The sequence below is a fragment of the Paracoccidioides lutzii genome (assembly GCF_000150705.2).
Source record: "Paracoccidioides lutzii Pb01 unplaced genomic scaffold supercont2.6, whole genome shotgun sequence".
NCBI lineage: Eukaryota > Fungi > Ascomycota > Eurotiomycetes > Onygenales > Ajellomycetaceae > Paracoccidioides > Paracoccidioides lutzii.
This window is the reverse complement of record NW_015440952.1, coordinates 1002115-1024768: the sequence shown is the minus strand read 5'-3', so window position 1 is coordinate 1024768 and position 22654 is coordinate 1002115. Positions and strand designations below refer to the sequence as shown.

Here is a 22654-nt window from a genome sequence, read left to right as displayed (position 1 = left end):
CTCACTCTGCAATTCTATCCTTCAAGTCTGAAAGGGTGCTTCGCAATCGAGCCTTTTTTTTTTTTGTACTTGATCTTAAATATCTTATAACCCCATTACGGAGTCCCAGTCTCTGCTCAACTATCCTTTAAACATGTTCATGCCAGGTGAGTTGAACAGATACTGCGCTCTGCTTACGCACCTTTGATGCCTTCACCTCTGCCGCATATATAACATGGAAACTATTCACTAACCGACAACGCTTTATACAGGACCCCCGCAGCTCTCAGAGGCTGAGGTCAAGGTCCGTTCTTTTTTCCCGGCTCAATTGCTACCCTGCCATCCCTTCCCCGATATCGAACCTGGAATATGACGAGCCCCAAGTTAATGAGCGATGTACCGCAAATCTATTGCTGACAACTAACTCATGGATCCTATACTGAATCTAGGCTGGAGAGAAGGAGGCGGCTCAAACAATAAAGGCGGTCATTACCGGCAGCATTCTGCTCTATCTCTGTAAGTTGGATAGGGCCGGCATGGTCCAATGTCCCATCTAGGACAAACTATTCTCTATAACTATTTTGAAGATAATAAGGCTGATGTTGAGTCTTCTTCCCTCAGCTCCGTTAGCGATCGATTTCGTTAAGCAACTTTTCTGAGTTATATATCTTCTACTTGGAAATTATGATACACGATGTTGGGTTGTACAATTTGCATTTGCATTTGGATATACGATCGGCAATGTATAAGTAGCAAAAAGACACCAGCAGTTGGAAAGGAGTAACACAACGAGGAGGCATTAGATTTTCCCCTTCGAATCATGAGTGCGGAGAGCATACTCCGAACATTTTGTGGGGAGGTTAATGAGATTTAAATAGTTTTGTGTGTATCCGTACTGTACAATAATAGCATCCAGCAAAGAATAAAAAAATATATTGAATTCATTAGGAAAAACTTCTTTCGCTTTTTGTTCTGAAACACTGCTGGTATTTCCGTTAGTGCCGTTTGATACCCCAAACTCGGAAAGAAAAGAAAGAGATGAAGAAAGCGTTTCGCGCAATTGGATGTTGATATTGAATGGGCAGCAAATCCAATTCAGTCTTAGATTCCACGTCGCCCAGCTCACGTCGAGGAACCGTGTAGTAGCTCAAAATCTTTCTGGGCGGCAGCAAGTTCCTTATTTAGATGTCGGATTTGTGAAGCATAGTCGTCCAGAATCTGGGCCTTTCGTTAGCCATAAAAATATATATATATATATAAAAATAAAAAATGAGAGAAGAAGGTAGAAAGTTAAGTTAGCAATCCTTTGGGGAACCTACTTTCTTCGCTGTTTTAAGAGCAGTCTCATCCAAACCATCATCCGCCTGCCGCGCAGCATCCTGACCAGTTCTCTCCATCTCCAATTGCAGGCGCTTTGATCGTTCCCGGATTGCCAGCATTCTAGCCCAGATCTCCTCGGCGCGGCCATTTAGGGATGGATCAAACACGGAGCGCTCCAGTTGACGAAGTTTCTTCTGTAACTCCTCCTCCGTTTCGTCCATGACGTACCCGCGGTTCCTCAATACTTGCGTTTTACCGGCAAGAGCAAGACATCTCTGACTAAGAACTATATGTTTTCGCCGGCAAGCTGCAATTTTAACAGAGATTTTTAGGTCGTGTCTGGATAGCAGCTCGGTGAGAGCGTTATTAATCTCATGAAGACGACTTTGCATCATCGTTAGGAAATCCTTCTGTTTCTGCGCCCGGTTTCCAAGCTCCCAGAATCCTTGGACGAGGACTGGGACGTATCCTGGACCGGGTCTCTTCCGTAGTGCGTCCTCCCATTTTGTTTCATCATCATTGGCGCCAGGTTGAAAAAAGGGCGCATTATCTTCCCCAACATTATTGTAGAGGTGGGTGCGAAACGGAGAGTTTCGACAAGTGGGCTGCCACTTATCCATCAAAATACTCATTTGCATTGGCACCGTGCGATGAACTAAATGAAAAGGTCAGATATGTATATAATACTTTCAGTGAGGATGAATACAAGTACATACCTCCAGTCATCCCTTGCCCCGGAGTCCATAAAGTAGGTCCAGTCTGCTGAGATTGTCCCAGCTGCGGTGGCGCCTGTTGTCCTCCAGCAGCGAGGGTTGCTCCAAAGGGCTGCTGTGGTTGTTGAATAGTTGATCCGAATCCCGAAAAGAAACCGCCACCCTGTTGTGCCTGTGGCTGCTGTAACTGCTGTGGCTGCTGAGTGTTCTGACCGAAGCCTGAAAAGAGGCCACTGCCTTGCTGCTGCTGCTGCTGCTGCTGAGATGGCTGCTGTTGAGCAGCAGAGCTGCCAAAAAGACTACCACTCTGAGGCTGTTGTTGCGTAGTCGAAGATCCAAGTCCGGAAAATAAACCACATCCTTGTTGCGGCTGCGTTTGAGTACCGGAGCCAAATCCAGAAAACAGCCCACCCGGATTTTGTTGACTTTGTTGCTGTGAACCGGCAAAGAGCCCGCTTGTTTGTTGCTGCGGTTCTTGCTGCTGTTGAGTGCTCGTCCCAAAAAGACTACTTGTCCCCTGTTGAGGTTGTTGTTCCTGCTGCTGCTGCTGCTCTAGAGAGCCAAACAAGCTTCCTTGAGGTTTCGGTTGTTGGCTGGTCTGCTGCTCTCCAAACAGACTCCCGGTCTGTTGAGGTTGGTTTGTCCCGAATGTTGATCCAAACAATCCCGTTGACTGGGGCTGCTGTGCAGACTGACCAAAGAGCGACATAATGACCGAGTGTGACCCAGGGAACAAACACAGGTGCTGCGATATTTTGAAGAAGCTCCCAGCGTCACACAGGTTGCGAGACCAAAGGGATAGAAATTTCAGGGAGCAAGTCGCATTCGGGTTGTAAACTTCAAAAGAACGGCTCGTATGATCATCTGGTAACGTTGAGCGCGTCGTGAAATAATATGAATCGAGAAATAGGACAACGAGATGCAGAGGGTCAACCGTGTCCAGCAGTTACCATAGTCAAAAAATCTCACCCTTCTAATTCCCGCTGTCGCCAAAAGGAAAGCTGGTTATCCGTGGATGGTTTGCCGGTTGATGATTGTTTTTCTTGAGCTGAGTTGAGCCTTACCACGTGACAAGTTGGTGCCCGAGTAACTAAGCTAAACCTAATCGGGGAATAATGGCAACCTCAAAATTCTCAGCCAATCAGATGCACGACAGACGCGTCGCGAAAGAGGAGACTCTCGTCTTGACGAACATTTGTAAAACACAGCGAAAAGCACCGAACAAAAACACTGTCCAGATATTGATATCAGAGGGGCATGCATTGATCAACTATGGCTCCTATTAATGGTAAAAGAGAAACACGAAATGACAAAAATCGACTTGAGGAGCGAGCTAAGCAATGGTTGACGAAAGGGGGAATTTTCCGCGAAGACTCCGATGACGAGCTTGGATATGAGGATCATCCGTGGGAATGGATATATGAGGCAGAGCCAACTGCAAGCAATGACTCTGATTTAAATGGTTCTGATGATGAGCTTGACTGCGTGTCACCTACAAAACGCAAATCCCCACGACGGCCACAAAGAAAAGCTGTGACTAAAAAAATCATAGGGGCAAAGATGGGGTCATTTGAGTGCAGGCTGGGCGAAGCCGTGTTGTTAAAATCACCAGAGCCTGGGAAGGATTGGGCAGGTATAATCTGCGAGTTTTTGGAAGAAAAGCAAAAAGAGGACGAAGACGAAGATGAAGACGAAGATGATGACGGTGTCCACGCTGGGCAGATGGTCAAAAGCGCCAATATCATGTGGTTTGCATCGCCCGACGAATTTATGTCAACGAAGAACAAGAAGCGCACTGATGCGCTGCCAAACGAACAGTACATAACCATAGATTTTAATGTTAATCCATTGACGTCAATAGATGGGAAAGCAATTGTCCTATCTAGAGGCGCTTTTGAACAGCGATATCCGAATGGGATCCCGCCCAAAGGCAAAACAGCACTGGCAGAGTATAACAAGTGTATCATTTGCCGAAGGGGGGTCAATCAGCTTCAAGGAAAATATACAGAGGAATTTTTATGGGAAGATATCTACAATGGGACTGAAGAAGGTGTGTTTCGACTCATCGATTTCATCAAGTCTGGTCTCAAGAGATCTCGAAAGAGAAAGGAGGTGGATGACGAAGTGAGTACTGTCCGGCTCCCTCTCTTTTATGTTTAAATTGGTATTAATGGCGTTGAATATAAAGTACGCAAATGTCAAGGAAGAAGTTGGAACGCCGAGCACCCCTAAAAAACGACAGAGAACTGTTTCCGTTGCAGGAACACCACAATCTCGACGACACCAAAAAGTTCTCTCCACCCCGACTCATAGAAGGTACATGATCGCATGGTTTATGTTAATACTATTATGCATTTTTATTCTAACGGCGCGTATAGGATTGTTGTCAAGAAAGCCGTGGAATTTACCCCATTAGGAACTCGGATCCTAGATACCTCTCATTTTACATCTTCCCCATATCGACAAGCACGCAACCTTCTGCACGTTTCAAGCGTCCCAACTTCCCTTCCTTGTCGGGACAACGAATTTAACACAGTATATAATTGTCTGCGCGTTGCTATCACCGACGGCACCGGAACGTGTATTTACATATCTGGCCCTCCTGGCACTGGGAAAACAGCCACAGTCCGAGAGGTTATAGCTCAACTTAATTCATCGGTACTCTCAGAAGAATTGGATGATTTCGTCTTTGTTGAGATTAACGGCATGAAGGTTACAGACCCACACCAGTCCTACTCCCTACTCTGGGAGGCTCTGAAGGGTGATCGAGTGTCACCCTCTCATGCACTCGACCTTCTGGAAAGGGAGTTTTCCCATCCGTCTCCTCGTCGAGTGCCATGTGTCGTTTTAATGGATGAGCTAGACCAGCTCGTTACTAAAAATCAATCTGTTATGTACAATTTTTTCAACTGGCCAGCGTTACGATACTCCCATCTGATTGTGTTAGCTGTAGCCAATACTATGGACTTGCCCGAAAGAACTCTCAGCAATAAGATATCAAGTCGCCTAGACCTGACACGAATTACATTTTCTGGTTACAAACACCAAGAACTAATGGAAATCATTGGATCTCGCCTTAGTAACGTGCCCGGAAACATTGTTGACCCAGACGCCGTGCAATTTGCGAGCCGGAAAGTAGCAGCAGTTAGTGGAGACGCACGACGTGCCCTGGATATATGTCGCAGAGCAGTGGAAATCGCAGAACAAGCCAGCGAAACAGCAGCAAAAGTAAAAATGAAAGCAATGCTCTCTAACCAAAACGGGATTGACATGGATGATATGGATACCAGCTGCCTTTCCCCATCACCAAGCAAAAGCGCATCACGCCGAAACCGTGCAGCAGGTAAACGCACCGCCTCTACAGCCACTGGCACTGGCAAGCTACCGCGAATCGCAAAAGATGAATCAGAACCCCTCCCGCGCGTCACCATCGCAACCATCAAACAGGCAATACAAGAAGCAACCTCCACCCCTCTACAACAGTCCCTACGCTGTCTCCCATTGGCAGGCAAAGTATTCCTCGCAGGCCTATTAGCCTGCATCCGCCGATCCGGCATCACGGAATCCACCTTCGGTGACATTCTCGATGAAGCAAAGCGGATAGCCGATGCAGCAGTCGCAGTCGCAGGCGCCACCAGCAACAACCTGAAGCAGTTTTTATTTCAGAAAGGAAGCGATGTGCGCAGATCGCGCGTCTGCGCGATGCGGTTTGCGGCGGTGGAATTGATGAATTTTGGTATTTTGGTGCTGGAGGGGGAGTTGGGGGCTAAGGGAGGTGGTTCTGGGATGGGATATACGTTGGGGGGATGGGATAGGAGTGGGAAGGTGAGGTTAAGGATTACGTCTGATGATGTGAGGGCTGCTTTTCGGGAGGATGTGGAGGCGAAGATGTTGGGGTTGGGTTTTGAGCAGTGAACAGATCTTACGGCTTTTCTCTACATAGCACGGGATAATAGAAATTGTACGGTAAGTTTGTGATGTATATGTTTACTGTATGCGATATTGTAAGTAAAGACGGAGCTAGTTATATGACTGTTCAACCTTTCGTGATAGATTTGTGCAGGATATGCATCTAGACCCTTGTACGATCCGCGCTCTCTTAGAAGAAGTTAAACCAGAGTTAACAAAACTTAGAATTTCTCTGAAATCGTATATCTCAACCACAAAAAGCTATCCGAATATTTTTCTTAACGCCAAAATAAATGCATGACTACAAAGTATTGTAATAAAGGCTCATTTTCGAAGAAAAAGAAAATATTCTAAGAAAAACTGCCTCTTAGTATTTCTGTCTCCCCAATGTCGGCTTCCAAACCAACGGATGTGTCTCCTCCGTAGCCTCATCATCCGGCTTCCAGATCTTGATAGTTTTATCCGCCTCCCCAACAAGCAACCGCAAGCCCGTACGGTCAAACGTAGCGGCCATAATACCAGCTTCAGCATCCAGCGAGCCAGGTTGAGCTGTCGTGTCCAGAGACTGGAATCGATGGCCCGTCTTCCAGTCCCAGAAACACATGGAGCCATTATCGCCCCCCGAAAATAATACGTTATCCTCATTCACCGCCAGGTTGTTCATGATAGCATTGTGCCCATCAAAATTTTGCATGAAGGCACCTTCGGGACATTTCCACTGTTTGATGCTTCCTGCGCTGGCGCTGGCAAACGTAAATTCCTTTGGATGGACTGCAAGGGCGCGAACGCCTTTCTTGTGGTGCGTAAGGACGTTCATGGTCTTGCCTGCGGCGAGATCCCATAGCCGTACAGTTGAGTCGAGGGAAGCGGTGATGACTTGTGGGTCGGCTTCTTGACATTTCAGATCTGACACGGTTGTTCTGTGTCCTGAAAGAACGTGGATGTTGCTTCGTGTTCGCATGTCCCAGACTCTTGCTACAGCATCTCGTCCTCCCGTTACAAGAACGTCCAAAGTAGGATGTAAATCGAGTGTGTAGACTCCACTTAGATGGCCGTGGTAGTGGCGGATGACCTTGTTCGTTTCTAGATCCCAGCATTTGACCATCTTATCCTCACCGCATGAGAAAAGATATGGATGTCGAGGAGAAACAGCCAACCCTCTCACAGTAGATATGTGGCCAGTGAGGGTCAATCGAAGGCTACCAGTTGCCAGATCCCAGATTTTGATCGTTCTATCTCCCGCACCACTTGCAAACCACTGATTATTAGGTTCCACCGTCAAACTGCGGACCCATCCCAAGTGTCCTGATATCACCCGCATAAGTTTCCAAGGCGCGTGCCATTCTGGTTTTGGCTGTTGAGACACCATTGGCCGCCGTACAAGGCTTGTAGGCATATTTCCTCCACTAGATTGTTGCGTGCCACCTGCTGGTGAAGATTTCACCAGGGCCGTTGAAGACGCAGCACCCTCCACTGTCCCAGTTCCAGTCGCAGCCCCATTCCTTCGTTTCGTTCTTCCCGCGACGGCTTTTGCCTGCTTTTCAGCAAGGGCGGGAGGGAGTGTTTGCACATCATAGTACTCTGTCTTCCGCCGATATGATACTCCTATGGACTCGCCAGGTTTCGTGAATCCTGACGGCAAAAAGTAATCTGCACCGAACAGATCGCGGGTCCGCTTTGCAGAATTTCGAACCATCTGATCAGGTGGAGGAGGGGCTGAAGTAGCCTCCATAGCTTTCGACAGCATCTTAGGACTCGATTAATATCTGTGATATCTGGTCAAGCGAGCGGAGGAATTGTTGGGCTGGAGAGTTGTTCTTTGACGCTTGCGCGTGCGTAGTGAGCGTGCGAAATTTTTAGGACAAATTCAAGTGCGCAGATTGAGGGAATCGGATAATGTATTATTTATTATTTCAGGGAGATAGAATATGGAGGAATCGTACAGCGTCATGGAGTGTCGGGGGTTGTTGGTAAGGTCGTTTTTGAAGAGTGTTTGATGATTGTCGGGTCTTCAATAATTAATTTGATTTCTCTTGGGCCGAGCTTGGGCCATTTCCTGACTAACCCGTTCCGCTCCCTCCCCGCAACAACCAAGTGGGCATTTGTTGTGCCCGCATATAACATCATTCAACCGCCAAAACAATATCTGGTATACCCGCTACATCTATTCTCTATAACACCATGGATCCTGATTACAAGGCCAAATACGCTATTCATGAGGCTGTCCGGCAAGGGCAGAGTATGTGATCTCTACCTTCAATTTACCAATTGCTATGTTGACAAGATCTAGCATCCGTTGTTGAGTCTCTTCTCCATGTGAGCTGCAAATATGTTCCTCCGCTGATACACAAATATGCCCCTTTTCCTAGCATATCTTCCAGAAAATCACAAGGCTAATTATTAAATCTCACGCAACTATCCAGGCAAATCCCAAACTAGCATTGCTAAAAGACCCCGATGGCCGTCTCCCCATCCACTGGGCGGTAGCATACAATCACCTTCCACTGGTTGAGCTGCTCATCGCAACCGACAAGTTTGATCCCGATGAAACGGTCCGTCACTCTACCTTTCGAAAGATTCGACAAAACTCCTTTAATAGGCGCATTTGCAAATGAGGACTAAATGGGAAACATTATATTAGGACGCATCTGGATGGACACCCCTCATGATCGCCGCGAGCTTAAAAAACGAAGAAGGAGACCCGATTATTGAACTCCTGCTCCGGAAAGAGGCTGATGTTAATATCAAGAGTACCGCTGGACAGGTTAGTCTATTCGAAGCTGGTTTCTCCAGACAATGCTATTGTTATTCTGTTCATATTCACAACTCTCACTAACTCTGATATTTCTCCCAATTAAATCACCAAATACAGAACGCCATCCACTTCGCAACCTCAAAAAACAATGTATCCACCGTCCGCCTACTGCTGTCGCACAAATGCAGCGCCAGAGCAAAGGATAGCCGTGGTCAGTTGGCCCTGCACCGCGCTGCCGCCATTGGATCAATTCCTATCTTAAATATGCTTATTGAAGAGGGCAAAAGCCCGCTGAATACGACGGACATAGATGGTGCGACTGCATTACATCATGCTGTTGCAGAGGGACATGCGGAGGCGGCTCTTGTGTTGCTGCGAGCTGGTGCGGAGGCAGATAAACGAGACAATAATGAAAAATTGGCGATTGAGCTGGCGCCTGACTCGAAGGTATTTGTTTCCCAATCTTTCCTTCGGATTTCCATAACTTGTCTAGTATGCTGAGGCTAATGTTTTGGGGGAGTACTTCTCTCTAGGTGCGGAAATATATACTTGAATGTGCCCAACGGGAAGGTATTGAGCTTTCCGTATAATATCTTGCACATACGGATGTTTTTACTATATATACATACAACCCCTTTAAAGGAAACGATTCCCCAGGCTGGTTTCATAATGTTTACAACTATAGAAGATTGCAATACTCCTCCTCTCTAACAATGTTTATGTCATGATGTGTCCACCTAATACTATTTATATGAATGTACATGTACTTCTAGATTTCTCATTCGAAAAGGGGTAAGGCGACACAGTTATTTCCACACCACAAGGAACGCGAGAGGTCCAGCCGCACTTCTTCAATGAATACACTAATAAATACACCCTTCTATATACATACATTTATAGAGACTAAAGGAAGGTATACAAGGGATAGTTCGCACTCCATCACCTGTATATTTGAAACCATAAAATTAAATATTATTCCCCCCCCCTCCTTTTCTCACTTCATAGTACTATCAACCAACTCTCTATAAATCTTCTTCAAATCCGCAATATCCGCCTTCAGCTCCTCAACCAACTCACTCTTCTCCCCCAACATCTCCAACGTAGTCTGATACCGCTGGTCAAGTTGCTCAACCGTGCTCTCCAGCTCCTGTATCCGCTGATCCCCCTTCCTCTTCTCTTCCACTTCCCGCATCAACTCCACAACTTCCTGTCGTGCCTCATCGCGCTGGGCCGTTAGTCGTGCTAACTCATCCTTGGAGGCGGCTCTTTCACTTTCCAGACGACGGATCGTGTTGCTCATGCGCTCAACTAGTTGCACAGACGGGCCAGCGGCGACGGTGGAGACGGAGATGAAATCGTTGATGCTGCGGAGATGGTGCGGGCTGGTTTCGTGCACTGATGGTGTGGCTGGGGTTCCCATGCTGTTGAAATAGTCTTCCGGTTCGCATGGGTGTGTGTGCGTGAGATCACCTGGTGTGATTGGCAATTCACGGGATGGTGGTTTATGGGATTGTGGGTTTGAATTTTGGGATGAGAAGGAGTTTTGGCGGGATGGGGTGGCGAGTTCGGAGAATGGGATTGGGAGAATTGAGGAGGATCTGTGGCTTGGGGCCCGGTCGGAAATAGGTCCCGTGGGTTCCAGGCCGATCATTGATTTCCGGTTGAAGGTGACGGGTGATCCGTTTCCGGGTTGTTGACGGAAAGTTGATGACGGCGGTCGGGCGAGCTCTTGCCATCTTGCTTTCTCCTCTTCAAGCCGTTGTGATAGGGTTAATTCAGCAACCTCCTTCTGCTTCGTGAGATCTTGTTTGGTGTTTAGAAGCTCGTTCTCTGTTTTCTCGAGTTTCTGCGTCAGACTTTGGATCTCCTGTTTTAACTCCTCGAGAGTCCTCTCCATATCTTGGATGACTACTCGGGAAGTTTCCAGCTCTCCTTCCACTCTCTTGGCTTTGAGGCTCTATTTAATTACGGTTAGTGGATTTGTTAATTAATGATCATGGGAGAGTTAAATGATCATACCCCTTCACGGACTTTCCTCCGCAAGTCCCCTTCTCTCCGGGTAATATCATCACGCTCCTTCTCGACAGTGGTTAGGCGTGCCAGCAGTGAACTTTTTATTCCCTGCCAATTCTCGCTGGCAACAGCGTACTGAGTTTGCAGAGTTTCAATCTGGCGAAGAAGCTTTGCATGGGCATCCCCGATAGCGCTTGACGAAACTTCCTCCGCCCGAGACCGTAGGCTCTCCATTTTGGTTTCAAGCACAGACTGCTCGCTGCGAAGTTCGATTTCGAGGATTCGTGCTCGTTCCTTTTCCCTCTCAATACCTTCTTTCAAATCCCTGATTTCCCTTCGGAGCTTTTCTTCGCTTATCTCTCGCTCTATTTTTGCACTGGAAAGGTCATCCTTGAGTTCGGCCACCTGACGTTTTTCAGACTCTGCAGACTCCAATTTGGCTTTCCGTTCTGCTGCTTCAGCTCTAGACGCAGCCTTTGCTAACTGGCCCTTCAGGTCCGCTATTGTTGAATTCGATACATTGAGTTCTGCGGTAACTGCTTCAAGTTCTTTTTCAATCTTGGATTTAAAATTGAGTTTTTCTGTCGCCTTCCGCTCTGCAGACTCTGCGCGACTTGCTCTATCCTCTGCATTTGCAAGGTCCTTTTCGATTTTCTCAAATTTCCTTTTAGTGTCTGCTTGAGACTTCACGCTCTCTGCAATATTTTGGCGCAATTTCTTAATGGTTGCTCGATGGTCCAGTTCGGTCTTTGAAAGTTTCTGGCCCTCCTCCATTAAGTTAGCAATTTGCTCATCTTTTTCAAGAAGCTTTTTCTCAAGAGTCCCGGCTCCTGCGGATGCTGCAGCAATTTTAGCTGACTCTGCAGCTTCCTTTGCCAGATATTTTAATTTTGATTGCAAAGCATCTATCCTTTCTACATATGCATGCAGTTCTTCCTGCCATTGGAGCTCTGAGGCTTCATGGTTCGCTTTCATTTGCGCCATAGCTTCTTCATAGTCTGACGTAGAAGTTGTTGTTACTTTGGTCATTTCGGTCATTCCGATCGCATGGATATGTCTTTCTGAGGCTGCTGAAGAGTCGGTATCTCCATCCACTGAGTGCCTAGTTTCTCGTCTGTCATCCTCTATACCACGACCGTTAGGCTTCCCAGATGAATCCGATTGAATCTCTTTAGACTTCCGCGGGGATGAAAGGATATCTTGGCTCGAACGCGGAGCAGAAGACGAAATTGATGCAGTATCATCTTTCACAACACGGGAATCTACCCCAGCAGAGACGCTATCCAGACTCGTTCGACCATCGACCCTAAAGAGAGGGCTTTCAGCGCGGGAAGAGACTCCAATTGTCGATACGGGGCTTCCAGTGGCGACCTCTCGCTTAGCCATTACCCGGGCCAGACTTTCTTGAAGACGGTCATTCGTTTTCGAAATCGATGAGCTTCTAGAGTGTGCTGTGGGTAGGTTAGTCTAACTACAAGAAAACACACCCAGCATAGATAGAGCAAAGGTTTCGCATACCAGGGGGAACAGGCTTCGCGAATGACATCCCAGCCTGTAGCGCCGGTTGCTCAGGCTGCTTGTTGCCTTTATCTGCATCTTTAGCTACATATTCCTCTTCTTGGTCCGCCAGGATCGTGTCTAGTCTGGATTCGACTCCTGCAATCGCCTGCTGGAGAAAGCCTCCCCATCCCGACTTCTTCGGAGGCTGAGGGTTTGCCGACATGATGTATTGCTTGGTCCACAGAATATCTTCAAAGCTAGCTCCCAAGCCCGCGTTCGTCCCATAGCACTGTCATTGAGCGGGGGAGTATCCAAGCAAACCGGTCTGGTGTATTCTCGTGAGGTGGTCTAATAAATGGAATAATAGCAAGGGCTGCTGCTACATGCAGGTTATGTAGGTCGCGCCAGTCAGCCACAGAAAGCGCCAGGATAGATAGGTAGAGGCGTAGTTATTTAAGTTCGCGGCACAGAAGCCTGGGGAGGAGATCAGAACACCCCCAAGGTCAATGTGGGTATTAAGCAGACCGTAGATATAATGATGAATAGCGCCGTTCCGCGTTCCGCCAGATCCCAGGGACATGAAAGAGGGCTGAGCAGTGCCCTCAGTTGTTGAGGTTGCGCAATCCCGTTGGTTCAACAACAGCTGGTGAGTCTTGGCACAGCCGGCCTTTGCGTAGGTGGTCAAAACATCAACAGCAGAACTACTACTCCGTACAAACTTCAGCCTAACGAACTACGGACGACGAACTACGGACTATAATCAACAACTTCTGCTACCAACCTTCACTGCCATCACCTGCACCGTTCCTGGTCAGCAGAACACCAGCTTGAAAAGGAGACTGCTGCCTTCCCTCTGCCCTTTGCACCCCTCTCCTTCACATTGCCCATGGTGTTGCGTCCCGGCCTACAAGACATCGTCCACGCATCCTAATACTTCCCAGTGACGATGTCTTTGGACCTGCCTACATATCTTAGTTCCCTGCAGAGCAACATCCGTGCCCGGCCCATACCTTGGGAGGGCGCTGTTCGAGCTGGGAACATCACCGAAGACCAGCTCAAGCGCATCAAAGCCGTCGACAAGGTGCGAAGGGAGCCACGACAGAAAACTGTCCAGAATGACATGAAGGCTTATACAACTCTGCTCGTCGGAGGAGTTGGTGGGAAAAGCATACTGGAGGCAGCATCGAGGCGGACGGATATAGTACAATACATTCTAGTCCTGGCGGCGGACCTGATCAATGGTATTGAATTCCCATCATTATTCAGCAGAACAGTCCTCTAGCAGGCGGCGGTGCTTGGAGCATGAAAAGGCCACAATTCTGACAACCATCATAGATGTTCCCTCTTTAGCGTCCGCCTTGATCCAAGAACCAGACCGTTACCGACATTACCTACCTCTCCTACAGCACTCCTCAAACCCAGAGGACCCCATACCTCTCCTCGCGTCTGCTTTCTTGACTAGCCTTGTGTCAACCTCTCTGATGTCAAATTCGAAAACTACGTTACCCGATTCAGAAGCCCTTCCTCGACTCTACTCATACCTCGCAACACTGACGAAAAGCCAAGATACGGGGTTACAGGATATTGGTGTTCAGCAATATTCAGCATTGCTGAGAACTAAGCGATCAAGAGAGGTCTTTTGGAGTCAGAAGGAAGCAACTATTGAACCACTGATGGACGTACTCAGGGCCGCTGCGGGATCAAAGGATAATGGTTCATCCACACTATGTGGATCGTCAAGCACACGCAACATCGAGTCAGGTATTGGTGGAGGAGTGGGGCTACAGCTCTTATATCACATCCTCCTCGTGATCTGGCAGTTGAGCTTCGAGGGAAGCTTAGTTGGTGAAGAACTTGAATCGTACGATACCTTAGTCCCAGCTAATACACCCCTATATATCAGTCATATGCGTTGTACTGACACCCTCTTTCAGTGAACAAGATATCCTGGCTCTATACACCCAACTCCTCCGCCTTTCGCCAAAGGAAAAGACAACTCGCCTCCTCCTCTCAACCCTCTACAATCTCCTCTCCGCCAACCGCATGACTCTCCTACCAATCGCCGTATTCCTCCGCCTCCCAGCTCTCCTCAGTAATCTCAGCAGCCGCCACTTGACAGATCCAGATTTACTCGAGGACCTCAACGCCCTCATAGACATGCTGGAGGAGTACACGAAGACGCAGACGACCTTCGACGAATACGCCGCAGAGGTGCAAACGGGCCATCTCCGCTGGTCCCCACCGCACCGCAGCACAACCTTCTGGCGGGAGAATGCACGCCGCATCCTCGACGAAGACCGCGGGCAGCTCCCCAAGAAGCTGGCTGAGATATTGTCGAAGAACTGGGAGGCAGATAAACAGGTTTTGGCTATTGCGTGTAACGATGTGGGTTGTCTGGTGAAGGAGTTGCCAGAGAGACGACAGCAGCTAGAGAGACTGGGGCTCAAGACAAGGGTGATGGAGTTGATGGCTGATCCGGATGAGACGGTTAGGTGGGAGAGTTTGAAGGCGGTTGGGGAGTGGTTGAGGTATTCTTTTGACAGATAGAATGGTGTGTTTCTTTTTCTTTTTCTTTTCTTTTCTTTTCTTTTCTTTTCTTTATTATTTCAATTACATACGGTTCATTTGGTTTATCTAATTTAATAGAGGCACTTCATTGTGGAGGATGGGAGATGGTGATACTTGCTTGTGAAGGATAAAAGCCCACCTCGCGGCTCTCTTTTTCGTATTATATTTTTGTGCTTTCCCCCCCCTCCTTCGCAAGCCTTTGACCATTGGCCCTGTATTTTGGATATGTTTTAATATTGGGATTTCGCGTTTCAACATACAACATATATATAACCAGGCACAGATAGAGTATGGATTGTGCGTGCTGCAAGACAAAAACTTTAACTTATACTGGATCCTGTTACGAGAAAAAGCATCTTGCTTTATCAAATTTGTCGAGGAGAATCCCGAAGCAGATGTATACAATTTAGAGGATCTTGTTTTGCTGGGAACCGTAGTTATTGACAGAGGAGCGGTGCGCAGATAGATATATTCAGCTCTCCGCAATGCAAGCTAAAAAAGTTCAAAACAGACGCGCCGCAAAACATCGGCACAGGCGCTAGGGAGACCGGTTCGGTGGAGGTTGGTTAACAAAAAATGTATAGTTTTGTGTCTCACCAATGAATTTAACTTAAATCTTCCGATCCAGCTGTTTCCCCTGAGCTTCGGAGACTGGAGAAAGGTCGCAATGGATCCGTAAAACCGGGGAGTCAATTAGACTCGAGAGGAGCACTTCCCATGAATTGCCAATGGAAAAAACGCCATTCCAGGGACATGGATGATCATGTGGCGTATGCGAGGAACAGTTGAACTACTGCGTAAGCCGAAGGATGTCCCCCGATGATCATAATAGTGGCAGAATTGGGGTAAAGATCAGCAAGTGGCAATCTGAGAAGAAAAAGGATAGGATTCCTGGCAACAAAGTATATAGAGCAAGCCAGTCCTGTTGCTCCCGATGCTGCTCTTCTGTTTCAAACCAGAAAGTCAAACTAAGAAGAATTCCAGAGGATTTTGTTTTAGCGAAGTGCTGATGTACGGAGAATCATAGGCTGCTCATTTTGTTTCTCACATCCTTCCGCCCATTGCCCCCTGTTGCATGTATGTTATGTCTTACTGTGAAGGATGAGGATATTTCCGAGCCATGGATCTGGGGAGTTTGCCTCTGAATACGTTTCTGCTCATTGGCTGATGGTAGCCCTGCTAAGTTCAAAGCGGGCGCGTAGGGAGATTTAAAGCATAGTTAGAGGGAGATGTTGATATCTGTAAGTTTATACTTCCGTAGATGAGTGAATCAGCAGAGCAGGAAGAGTAAACAAGTGAAGCCGAAGGGGAAATATGACGCATTCACAGCAGATGTAAAATTGTAATTCTTCTTGAGATATACAGAGAACGCGGAATGAGGTTGCTGGCCCAACCGGCTGAGTTAGTGACCGCAAGCTTTAAAATGATATCGTATTCTTTCAACCGCAAATTGATATTCACCAGCATCCACCGCTTTAAAGCTTCCACAATCATCGACCTCCGGGGAACCGGATTTTTTGCAACGGTCCCCAAAATAGAACGATTCTGTCACCCTTAGATCTTTCATGCAAATGTCGTGTAACGAGTCAACAACTCCGCTCCTGTCATAATCACGATCGTTATCCTTCAGCGGTACGTAGAACGGTTCCTTTCCGTTCCCCTTGGTTTCGGATTACATCATATCTGTGTTCGATTTTGTGCATTCTCTTCGTGTCTTCCATGGTTCCATTCGTTCCATTCCATTTGCGGAGTGGAATACTCCACTTTGTTGGAGCTCGCCTGGTGAACCTTGAGCTTTGGGTTGCTGTCTTGTCTGTCCTGTCCACTAGACTTCTCACCAGGGGTCCACTATTCCTCGTCTCACCCTCAAGCTGACCCGCTTTTGCCGTGCCTTGCAGCCAGCCAGCTGCCTCACTGAGTGGTCCACTCGAGACATTTCCCCTTGGTTCCAGTTTAGAGCACGCCTCCGCCTTTAACGCGGCTTAATGGTCCTATGGAGCAGTGCAGAAGTTGTCGTTAAGAGTTTATTTTTTTTCTTTTCGCGATTCTACTATCCACTAGCCCACAAGACTACACGCCAGACGATATAAGAGAATGCAAGTCCTTGGCGCCTTCGAGCAAATCCTTACTCTAACTAATCAATCACTCTTACCAATAGCCCTTGCAGTGGTTCGTTCTCTCTGGGCCAATAATCTTTGGACCTCCCCTGATATGACTGCACTGGCGGACGTTGTTCCCTGCAGTGATTGGCGCCAATAGATCCTCATTCGTCCATGCATGCATCGCTTCTGCTTTGGGGCTTAAGGGACATCGTCAACCCCCTTGACTGGTTAATCATCCTCAAAATCATTGACTATTAGTTAATTATGTCTATCTGTCCACCTCCATCGAGCGCTTCCGCCAACCAAAATAATAATAGTGTTTTCCTACTATCAGATCCATCTTCTGGCCAGTCGACTTTGCTCCAACAACGCCAGAAAGTTTCTCCTTTCTCACTCCAACCCGTTCTTTCAGGCAAACGACCCATTGTTGCTGCTCTTTTCCACAGGAAACTCCTCCCCGCCTTTTCCTCGCACCTGGGCCCGAACCTTCTTCCCTCCGATAATAGTAATAGTTTGAACGGCCAACCCGTTCCCTCGTCGCCCATTTCCGAGAAGGAATCTTCTCCTAGACTCGTAGTTAGGGATCTCGATCGGTACGTTGACAGTCTCATTGATTGCATATCTCCGGCCTCCTTATTGGCTTAGTTCTAGTTGCATTATTTAAATTCAAATAACTCACTTCCTGATCCCTTGTGCTCACCCCGTAGGTTCCCTCACGGGCAATCCCCTGTCCTTTCCTCTTCGAACACTCTCGACCAACAAAGGGACGGCGTTGTCGAATGCGCGAATGGAAGACAACTCGAACATTCCGTTCAGTCCCGCGTTGTCAGCGAGCCCCTAGTCCCTCCCGTGTCTCCCACCCCTGCCCAGGATTCCCATAAGAGCACGGAGCACAAACGTTCGGTCATCATGACTTTACATCTTCCATCACAGATGCGTCCACCTCTTCAGGTGGATTCAGCAGGAACAATGTCAAACTTAACCGAATACAGAAACCAGCCAAAGACACCAGGAAACAAAATCACATCATTTTTCGGTTGGAAAACCACGTCTTCCCCTGGGGCGGAATCGAGCAGCACCGAAATTTCTGATTCGGGGCCCTCGTCCCTTCCATCTCCATTGAATGGCTCAGTTTTCCACTCCTCCATTTCGTCACGCTACCCTTCTCACGATTCGTATGGTGCATCTGTTTCCAGAATGCCTGATAGGGCAATGTCCATCGTGGAGCAGGAAATGGATGGAAAATTGATGGAGATGGAACATGAGTTGCGCGAGATCAGTTCCGAGTTGGCAGGCTCCATCAGACGTGAGATGGAGTTGGAGATTTTGGTTGAGAGGTTACAGCTGGAAGCCGGTGTTGGATCTGAACAAAATCGCCGGACAAGCGATTACTTCTCCGACTCTGGAACCAGTTCTGTAAAACACCCCCTCGGTGACGTTGACGGGAACAAAACGGAAGATTTCTATAGAATGAAGAGAACGTTGGAGCAGGAGCGAGCCCGGCTAAAGGTTGATTTATCGCAAAAGTGGCAGGAAGAACGATCTCGTCGGATAGCTTTTGAGTCTCATGTGCGAATTCTAGAGGGTCAAGTGGATCAGGTATGATGGATAGAGTCTCTATATTTATTACTTACGTGTGTTGCATAACTGACTCCTTCCGGTTTAGCTACGTCGCGAGAGAGTGGATGCATCAAATATTAGCTCCAAAACAAAAGAACTGGAGACCGCCTTGGAAGATACTCGACGGCGTTTATCTGAGGAAAGACAGTTGAAAGACAACTTTGAGGACTTGCTGACGGCTATGCGAGTTGAACTTGAACAGCTTCGAAACGAACGGGACCAACTTCGAGATTATATCGTCCCGCAACTTAAAGCAAAAATGCATCAAGATACCCAAGGCCTGCGCACGGAAAATAATTCATTAAATCAGTCGAGGAAAATACAGTCAGATATGCAACAACAAGCACGCATAAGATCGATAGTTGAAGAGGACGAGGTGTCGGTGACGAGAAGGGGCAGCCTGTCGAGATCAAATTCTCTTGCGCGTATAGGATCAAGATTGGCTGGTTTAGGACGATCGGGATCCATTTCCAAACCCAGCTCTCGCCCGGCCTCGATGATTGTTAAGGAGCGGGACTTGAAAGAATCATTGGTAGATCGGATGAAAGATGTCGAATTACAACGGGACGCTCTCCATCAAACTGTCAAGAGCCTCCTTCAACGCCAGAATTGGCAAGCCCAACAATACAAGAAGCGAATCCGAATGCTAGAAGCAGAACTTGACCGTGCTCGACAATCAGGCTCTCCACGGAGACTCGGCTATGAAAGGGATGTTATAAATCTACGAGAAGAAATCAACTTGCTCAGACATCGGGCTGATGAGGCTCTGGAACAAAAATGGAGGTGTGAGAAAGGACTGGCCGGTTTGAAAATGGACCTAGACCGTGCTGAGCAGGAGACTGGTTCGCTCCGTGCGCTCCTGCGGGAACACGACATCCTTGTCCCTAGTGCAGCTAAAAACGATCTGGCAGATTTCACCGCATCCAGCTCTTCACTGGAAAATGCTTACAAACAGCTACAAGCTGACAGCTCATACGCCCAAGACCCGGACAAAAAAAATACACTTGGCCTACAAGTCCAGCAGCAATTGGCGACTAACAGTGCATTGAAACATCGTCTCTGGGAAGCGATTGACAAAGGAGAGCGCGAACAAAACGTCTCTGCTAACCGGATCAACGAGATGCAAACCCGCCTCAAGTTCCTTGAAGACGCTCTGATGATGGCCCAGCAAGCCTCCGAAGAAGAGGTTGCAAAACACGAGTTGGAGATCGAAACCCTGCGGCAAAACCATAACGCCCAACTTAGGCGCGCAAGGAATGGCGTCAGGAGTCCCGTACTGCTCTCCCCGATGATGCCCGGCTCTCCCTTTTCCGGTACACGATCCCCACGCCTTACGATGACAACAAGTGGAGAAGGAATGTCGCTGAACCAAGCGATTAAGATGGAAGCTGTCGAAGCCCGTGTAAAGGAGCTTGAGAAAGCTCTACGTGATGCTGAGTTGGAGATGGAAACTGTTGTTAGCCGTATGAATAAGGCACAGATCGAAGTTGCTGAGTTGCAATTTGATAGGTATGCATCACACCAGTTTTATTTTTGCCGTTTTCCATCTATTTCTTATACTAATTTATACTTACTTTTTTTCATTTCGAACAGAGACGAGGCATTCCGCCAGACACGCAAACTTCAGGCTCAAATTCAAGCAGAACGTGAAAACCATAGACACTCGGTTTCGGCAGAATGATCTTTTCCCGATTTTATTCAACGGTGGCCTTCCGAATCACGGCTTCCGCTTGACTTTATGTGGTGATTTCTGTACATGATACATGTCATTCTATACACTGCCCCCCGCCTCGCGAAACGTTCACCCGGCAATAAACAAAACCGTCTTGTCCACCTCTCATCTTAAAATGGAGAGCCAATTAATTTTGGTTTATATGCTTTGCGCTAGATCGAACTGTGAATCCAGGTCTCCGGGATCAGAATCTGGCGTGCTAACCGCTGCACTATACAACTGTGGTTAAATAAACTTTGTTCCTCTACAAATATACTGTGACACTCTGCATCCAGTTGCATCGAACCAAACTCGACCAATTCTAATTTCTATGAGGTTTCGCAATTACACATCTAACTGGTAGCGGCTGTCTGCATCCCGGGGATGCTCATCTGCCATCTTCTATCAATCAAATACCAATCCCTGACGGAGAGAAATTGCGTATTGCTAATTGATTTTTTAATTTTTGATTGAACCTTTTATACACATACAATTCAGTGTCCAACATGACATCCATTACATATCGCATTCACCCACATACACGTACATATATGCATGCACACAACATCCAATGCTTCTGTACAGAGTATATAAGTTTTGTAATCCTTTGCAGTTTGTCTAAATTTACTCTTATCATCTCTACCCGGAACTTCCAACCTTTCACTTTTTAACCTCCACAACGTTTCTTCCTCGCCCTCTTTTCTGTTGACATTTGCATTTTTGCTCGCATTAGCCCAGGCGTTGCTTTTTTAGTTGTCGTGGACGGGAATCTATTGCCTTTTCTGTCTTCAGCGAAAATACTGCGCATCCATTTAAAGCAAAAGCTGCCATTTTTATTTCTTTTTTTTTGACTTGTCACATAATTTGGTCCAGCTTTGTGATTTTAATTTCCCCCCATGTTTTTCTTGGAGGGTTGTGTTGTACTTTTAACTTTTTTTTAAACTTGCATGTTTAAATAGCATGGGGGATTTGGGCGGTTTCTTTCCCACTTCTATTCTGCGTTCTTCAGGTTGGTCTTTTATGGGGATTGGTGTACTATACTCTTAATCTTGGAGACAAATCTCTTTTCCCCCTTCGTTGGGCTTCACATGGGCGGGAGGGCGGATTTCTTGAAACTTTTGTTTATCTCCTCTGGGAATTTAGTCTCAATTAGCTATTTCCTGGAGCATTTTTGCAACTTTTGTTTACTTTCTATATACCACTTCTCAGCGTCCGCACCGTCTTCTTGGTTTCGTATGACGATGTAAAGGTTTGAAGACAGTCAAGCGCCCGAGCACTCTGGCGAATATGTAAGTTCTACTCAATAAGAGCTGGGAGGCAGATAGAGGAAGATTCAAATTATACCAAAATCATTTCCCCAAGTCCTAACTCCCTTGAGGGCCTCAGGGAGGGTCCTCATTGAAAACGCGTCCAGTGGTTGATGCGGTGGACGTGTTTAGCTCCAATCGCCAAATTGCCACGAACCGCGGAAACGACACGAGAACTTCACAAAGCGGAGCCCAGGCTTCCTATTACAGACTAGCGCACGGCACACAGCACCAGTAGATAGCTACCAAGACAACCACTCAGACGTCCTCGATCCTGTGTTAGGACAGCATCACGACAAAAAGAAACAAATTGGAAATTCACTTGAGGTGAAGTTTGAAGTCCGCGTAATTTCTACGGATCGTGGCAGTTTGGCGGTTGGAGCTAAACACGTCCACCGCATCAACCACGAAACATCTATTACAATAGGGATAAGGAGTCAACCTAGAATCCATCACACTCCCGAGGTTGTCACCGCATCACGACAAGTAATTGGCCGAATTGTACCCATGATGATGATTTGTAGGGCTTTCACGCGGAAGCCTTTCTTGTCAGAAGGCTAGGAGACAAAGAGACAAGATCAGCATGACAAGTTCGTTCTGAACCAACAAAAGGCGAAGAGCTACCTACAGTAATCAAGATATGAGCGTCTGAAAAGGAGGCACTACCACTTTTGATGCAGAATGTGTTGACTGGGTTGGGCAAAAGAAACAATCACAAACAGTAAAAGAATAAAGGACAATAGCAACCGGCTCTGAAATCCGACACCAGCAGGATTCGAACCTGCGCTCCCGAAGGAAATGCCTCACTATGTTCTTACGAAGAATTAATTAATAGCAGGGCACCGCGTTAACCACTCCGCCATAGTGCCTCATCTTGATGAAGGACGTCGCCCGGTGAGGTGTTTTGTTCAGTTAGTCTCGTCTACATACACGGAATGGGGGTTAAGGATCACTCAGTTCTGTTATCATTTATTTCAGTTCAAAAACATTTGGTTATTCAGTGGTCTAGATCAAATGGTCTCTCGTGAATATATATATATATATATATATATATACGGGTATTCATATACCCATAATTATATCGTATTCCGTACTCCGTACATTCTACTCGTTAGGATTGAGTCAAAATGAAATGGCACACTCGGCAGCTAGTTGCA

At 47.2% G+C, this 22654-nt stretch overlaps 9 protein-coding genes, 1 non-coding gene and 1 pseudogene across 11 annotated transcripts; 5 read left to right on the top strand and 6 right to left on the bottom strand.

Annotated features, from left to right (window-relative positions):
* Nucleotides 1-133: 133 nt before the first annotated feature.
* Nucleotides 134-625, top strand: PAAG_02911 (hypothetical protein; the record flags this gene model as incomplete). Its single annotated transcript, XM_015844793.1, has 4 exons — nucleotides 134-146; nucleotides 252-283; nucleotides 429-495; nucleotides 567-625. 4 exons carry the CDS (start codon nucleotides 134-136, stop codon nucleotides 623-625), a joined length of 171 nt encoding a protein of 56 aa, XP_015701871.1.
* Nucleotides 626-1101: 476 nt separating this feature from the next.
* PAAG_02910 (hypothetical protein) lies at nucleotides 1102-2721 on the bottom strand (the record flags this gene model as incomplete). The annotated part of the gene is made up of 3 exons (XM_002795388.2): nucleotides 1102-1197; nucleotides 1299-1954; nucleotides 2016-2721. The coding sequence occupies 3 exons, from the start codon at nucleotides 2719-2721 to the stop codon at nucleotides 1102-1104; spliced, it is 1458 nt and encodes a 485-aa protein (XP_002795434.2).
* A 563-nt stretch (nucleotides 2722-3284) lies between these two features.
* On the top strand, nucleotides 3285-5927 carry PAAG_02909 (origin recognition complex subunit 1; the record flags this gene model as incomplete). Its single annotated transcript, XM_002795387.2, has 3 exons — nucleotides 3285-4136; nucleotides 4201-4328; nucleotides 4391-5927. The coding sequence occupies 3 exons, from the start codon at nucleotides 3285-3287 to the stop codon at nucleotides 5925-5927; spliced, it is 2517 nt and encodes an 838-aa protein (XP_002795433.2).
* A 361-nt stretch (nucleotides 5928-6288) lies between these two features.
* On the bottom strand, nucleotides 6289-7668 carry PAAG_02908 (pre-mRNA-splicing factor prp46; the record flags this gene model as incomplete). Its single annotated transcript, XM_002795386.2, has 1 exon — nucleotides 6289-7668. One exon carries the CDS (start codon nucleotides 7666-7668, stop codon nucleotides 6289-6291), a length of 1380 nt encoding a protein of 459 aa, XP_002795432.1.
* A 434-nt stretch (nucleotides 7669-8102) lies between these two features.
* PAAG_02907 (hypothetical protein) lies at nucleotides 8103-9266 on the top strand (the record flags this gene model as incomplete). The annotated part of the gene is made up of 6 exons (XM_002795385.2): nucleotides 8103-8160; nucleotides 8212-8237; nucleotides 8345-8473; nucleotides 8563-8685; nucleotides 8794-9123; nucleotides 9210-9266. 6 exons carry the CDS (start codon nucleotides 8103-8105, stop codon nucleotides 9264-9266), a joined length of 723 nt encoding a protein of 240 aa, XP_002795431.1.
* A 404-nt stretch (nucleotides 9267-9670) lies between these two features.
* Nucleotides 9671-12412, bottom strand: PAAG_02906 (M protein repeat protein; the record flags this gene model as incomplete). The annotated part of the gene is made up of 3 exons (XM_015844792.1): nucleotides 9671-10633; nucleotides 10696-12140; nucleotides 12208-12412. 3 exons carry the CDS (start codon nucleotides 12410-12412, stop codon nucleotides 9671-9673), a joined length of 2613 nt encoding a protein of 870 aa, XP_015701870.1.
* Nucleotides 12413-13135: 723 nt separating this feature from the next.
* On the top strand, nucleotides 13136-14736 carry PAAG_02905 (hypothetical protein; the record flags this gene model as incomplete). The annotated part of the gene is made up of 3 exons (XM_015844791.1): nucleotides 13136-13430; nucleotides 13525-14050; nucleotides 14124-14736. 3 exons carry the CDS (start codon nucleotides 13136-13138, stop codon nucleotides 14734-14736), a joined length of 1434 nt encoding a protein of 477 aa, XP_015701869.1.
* A 1640-nt stretch (nucleotides 14737-16376) lies between these two features.
* PAAG_11572 (hypothetical protein) lies at nucleotides 16377-17040 on the bottom strand (the record flags this gene model as incomplete). Its single annotated transcript, XM_015847198.1, has 2 exons — nucleotides 16377-16698; nucleotides 16910-17040. The coding sequence occupies 2 exons, from the start codon at nucleotides 17038-17040 to the stop codon at nucleotides 16377-16379; spliced, it is 453 nt and encodes a 150-aa protein (XP_015703222.1).
* An 83-nt stretch (nucleotides 17041-17123) lies between these two features.
* PAAG_02904 (hypothetical protein) lies at nucleotides 17124-20160 on the top strand (the record flags this gene model as incomplete). The annotated part of the gene is made up of 4 exons (XM_015844790.1): nucleotides 17124-17452; nucleotides 17567-18458; nucleotides 18526-19988; nucleotides 20073-20160. 4 exons carry the CDS (start codon nucleotides 17124-17126, stop codon nucleotides 20158-20160), a joined length of 2772 nt encoding a protein of 923 aa, XP_015701868.1.
* A 205-nt stretch (nucleotides 20161-20365) lies between these two features.
* On the bottom strand, nucleotides 20366-20432 carry PAAG_11571 (annotated as a pseudogene). The gene has a single exon. The product of its transcript is annotated as a tRNA-OTHER (tRNA).
* A 1825-nt stretch (nucleotides 20433-22257) lies between these two features.
* Nucleotides 22258-22366, bottom strand: PAAG_11570. The gene has a single exon. It is a non-coding gene; the product is annotated as a tRNA-Ser (tRNA).
* Between the last annotated feature and the right edge of the window lie 288 nt (nucleotides 22367-22654).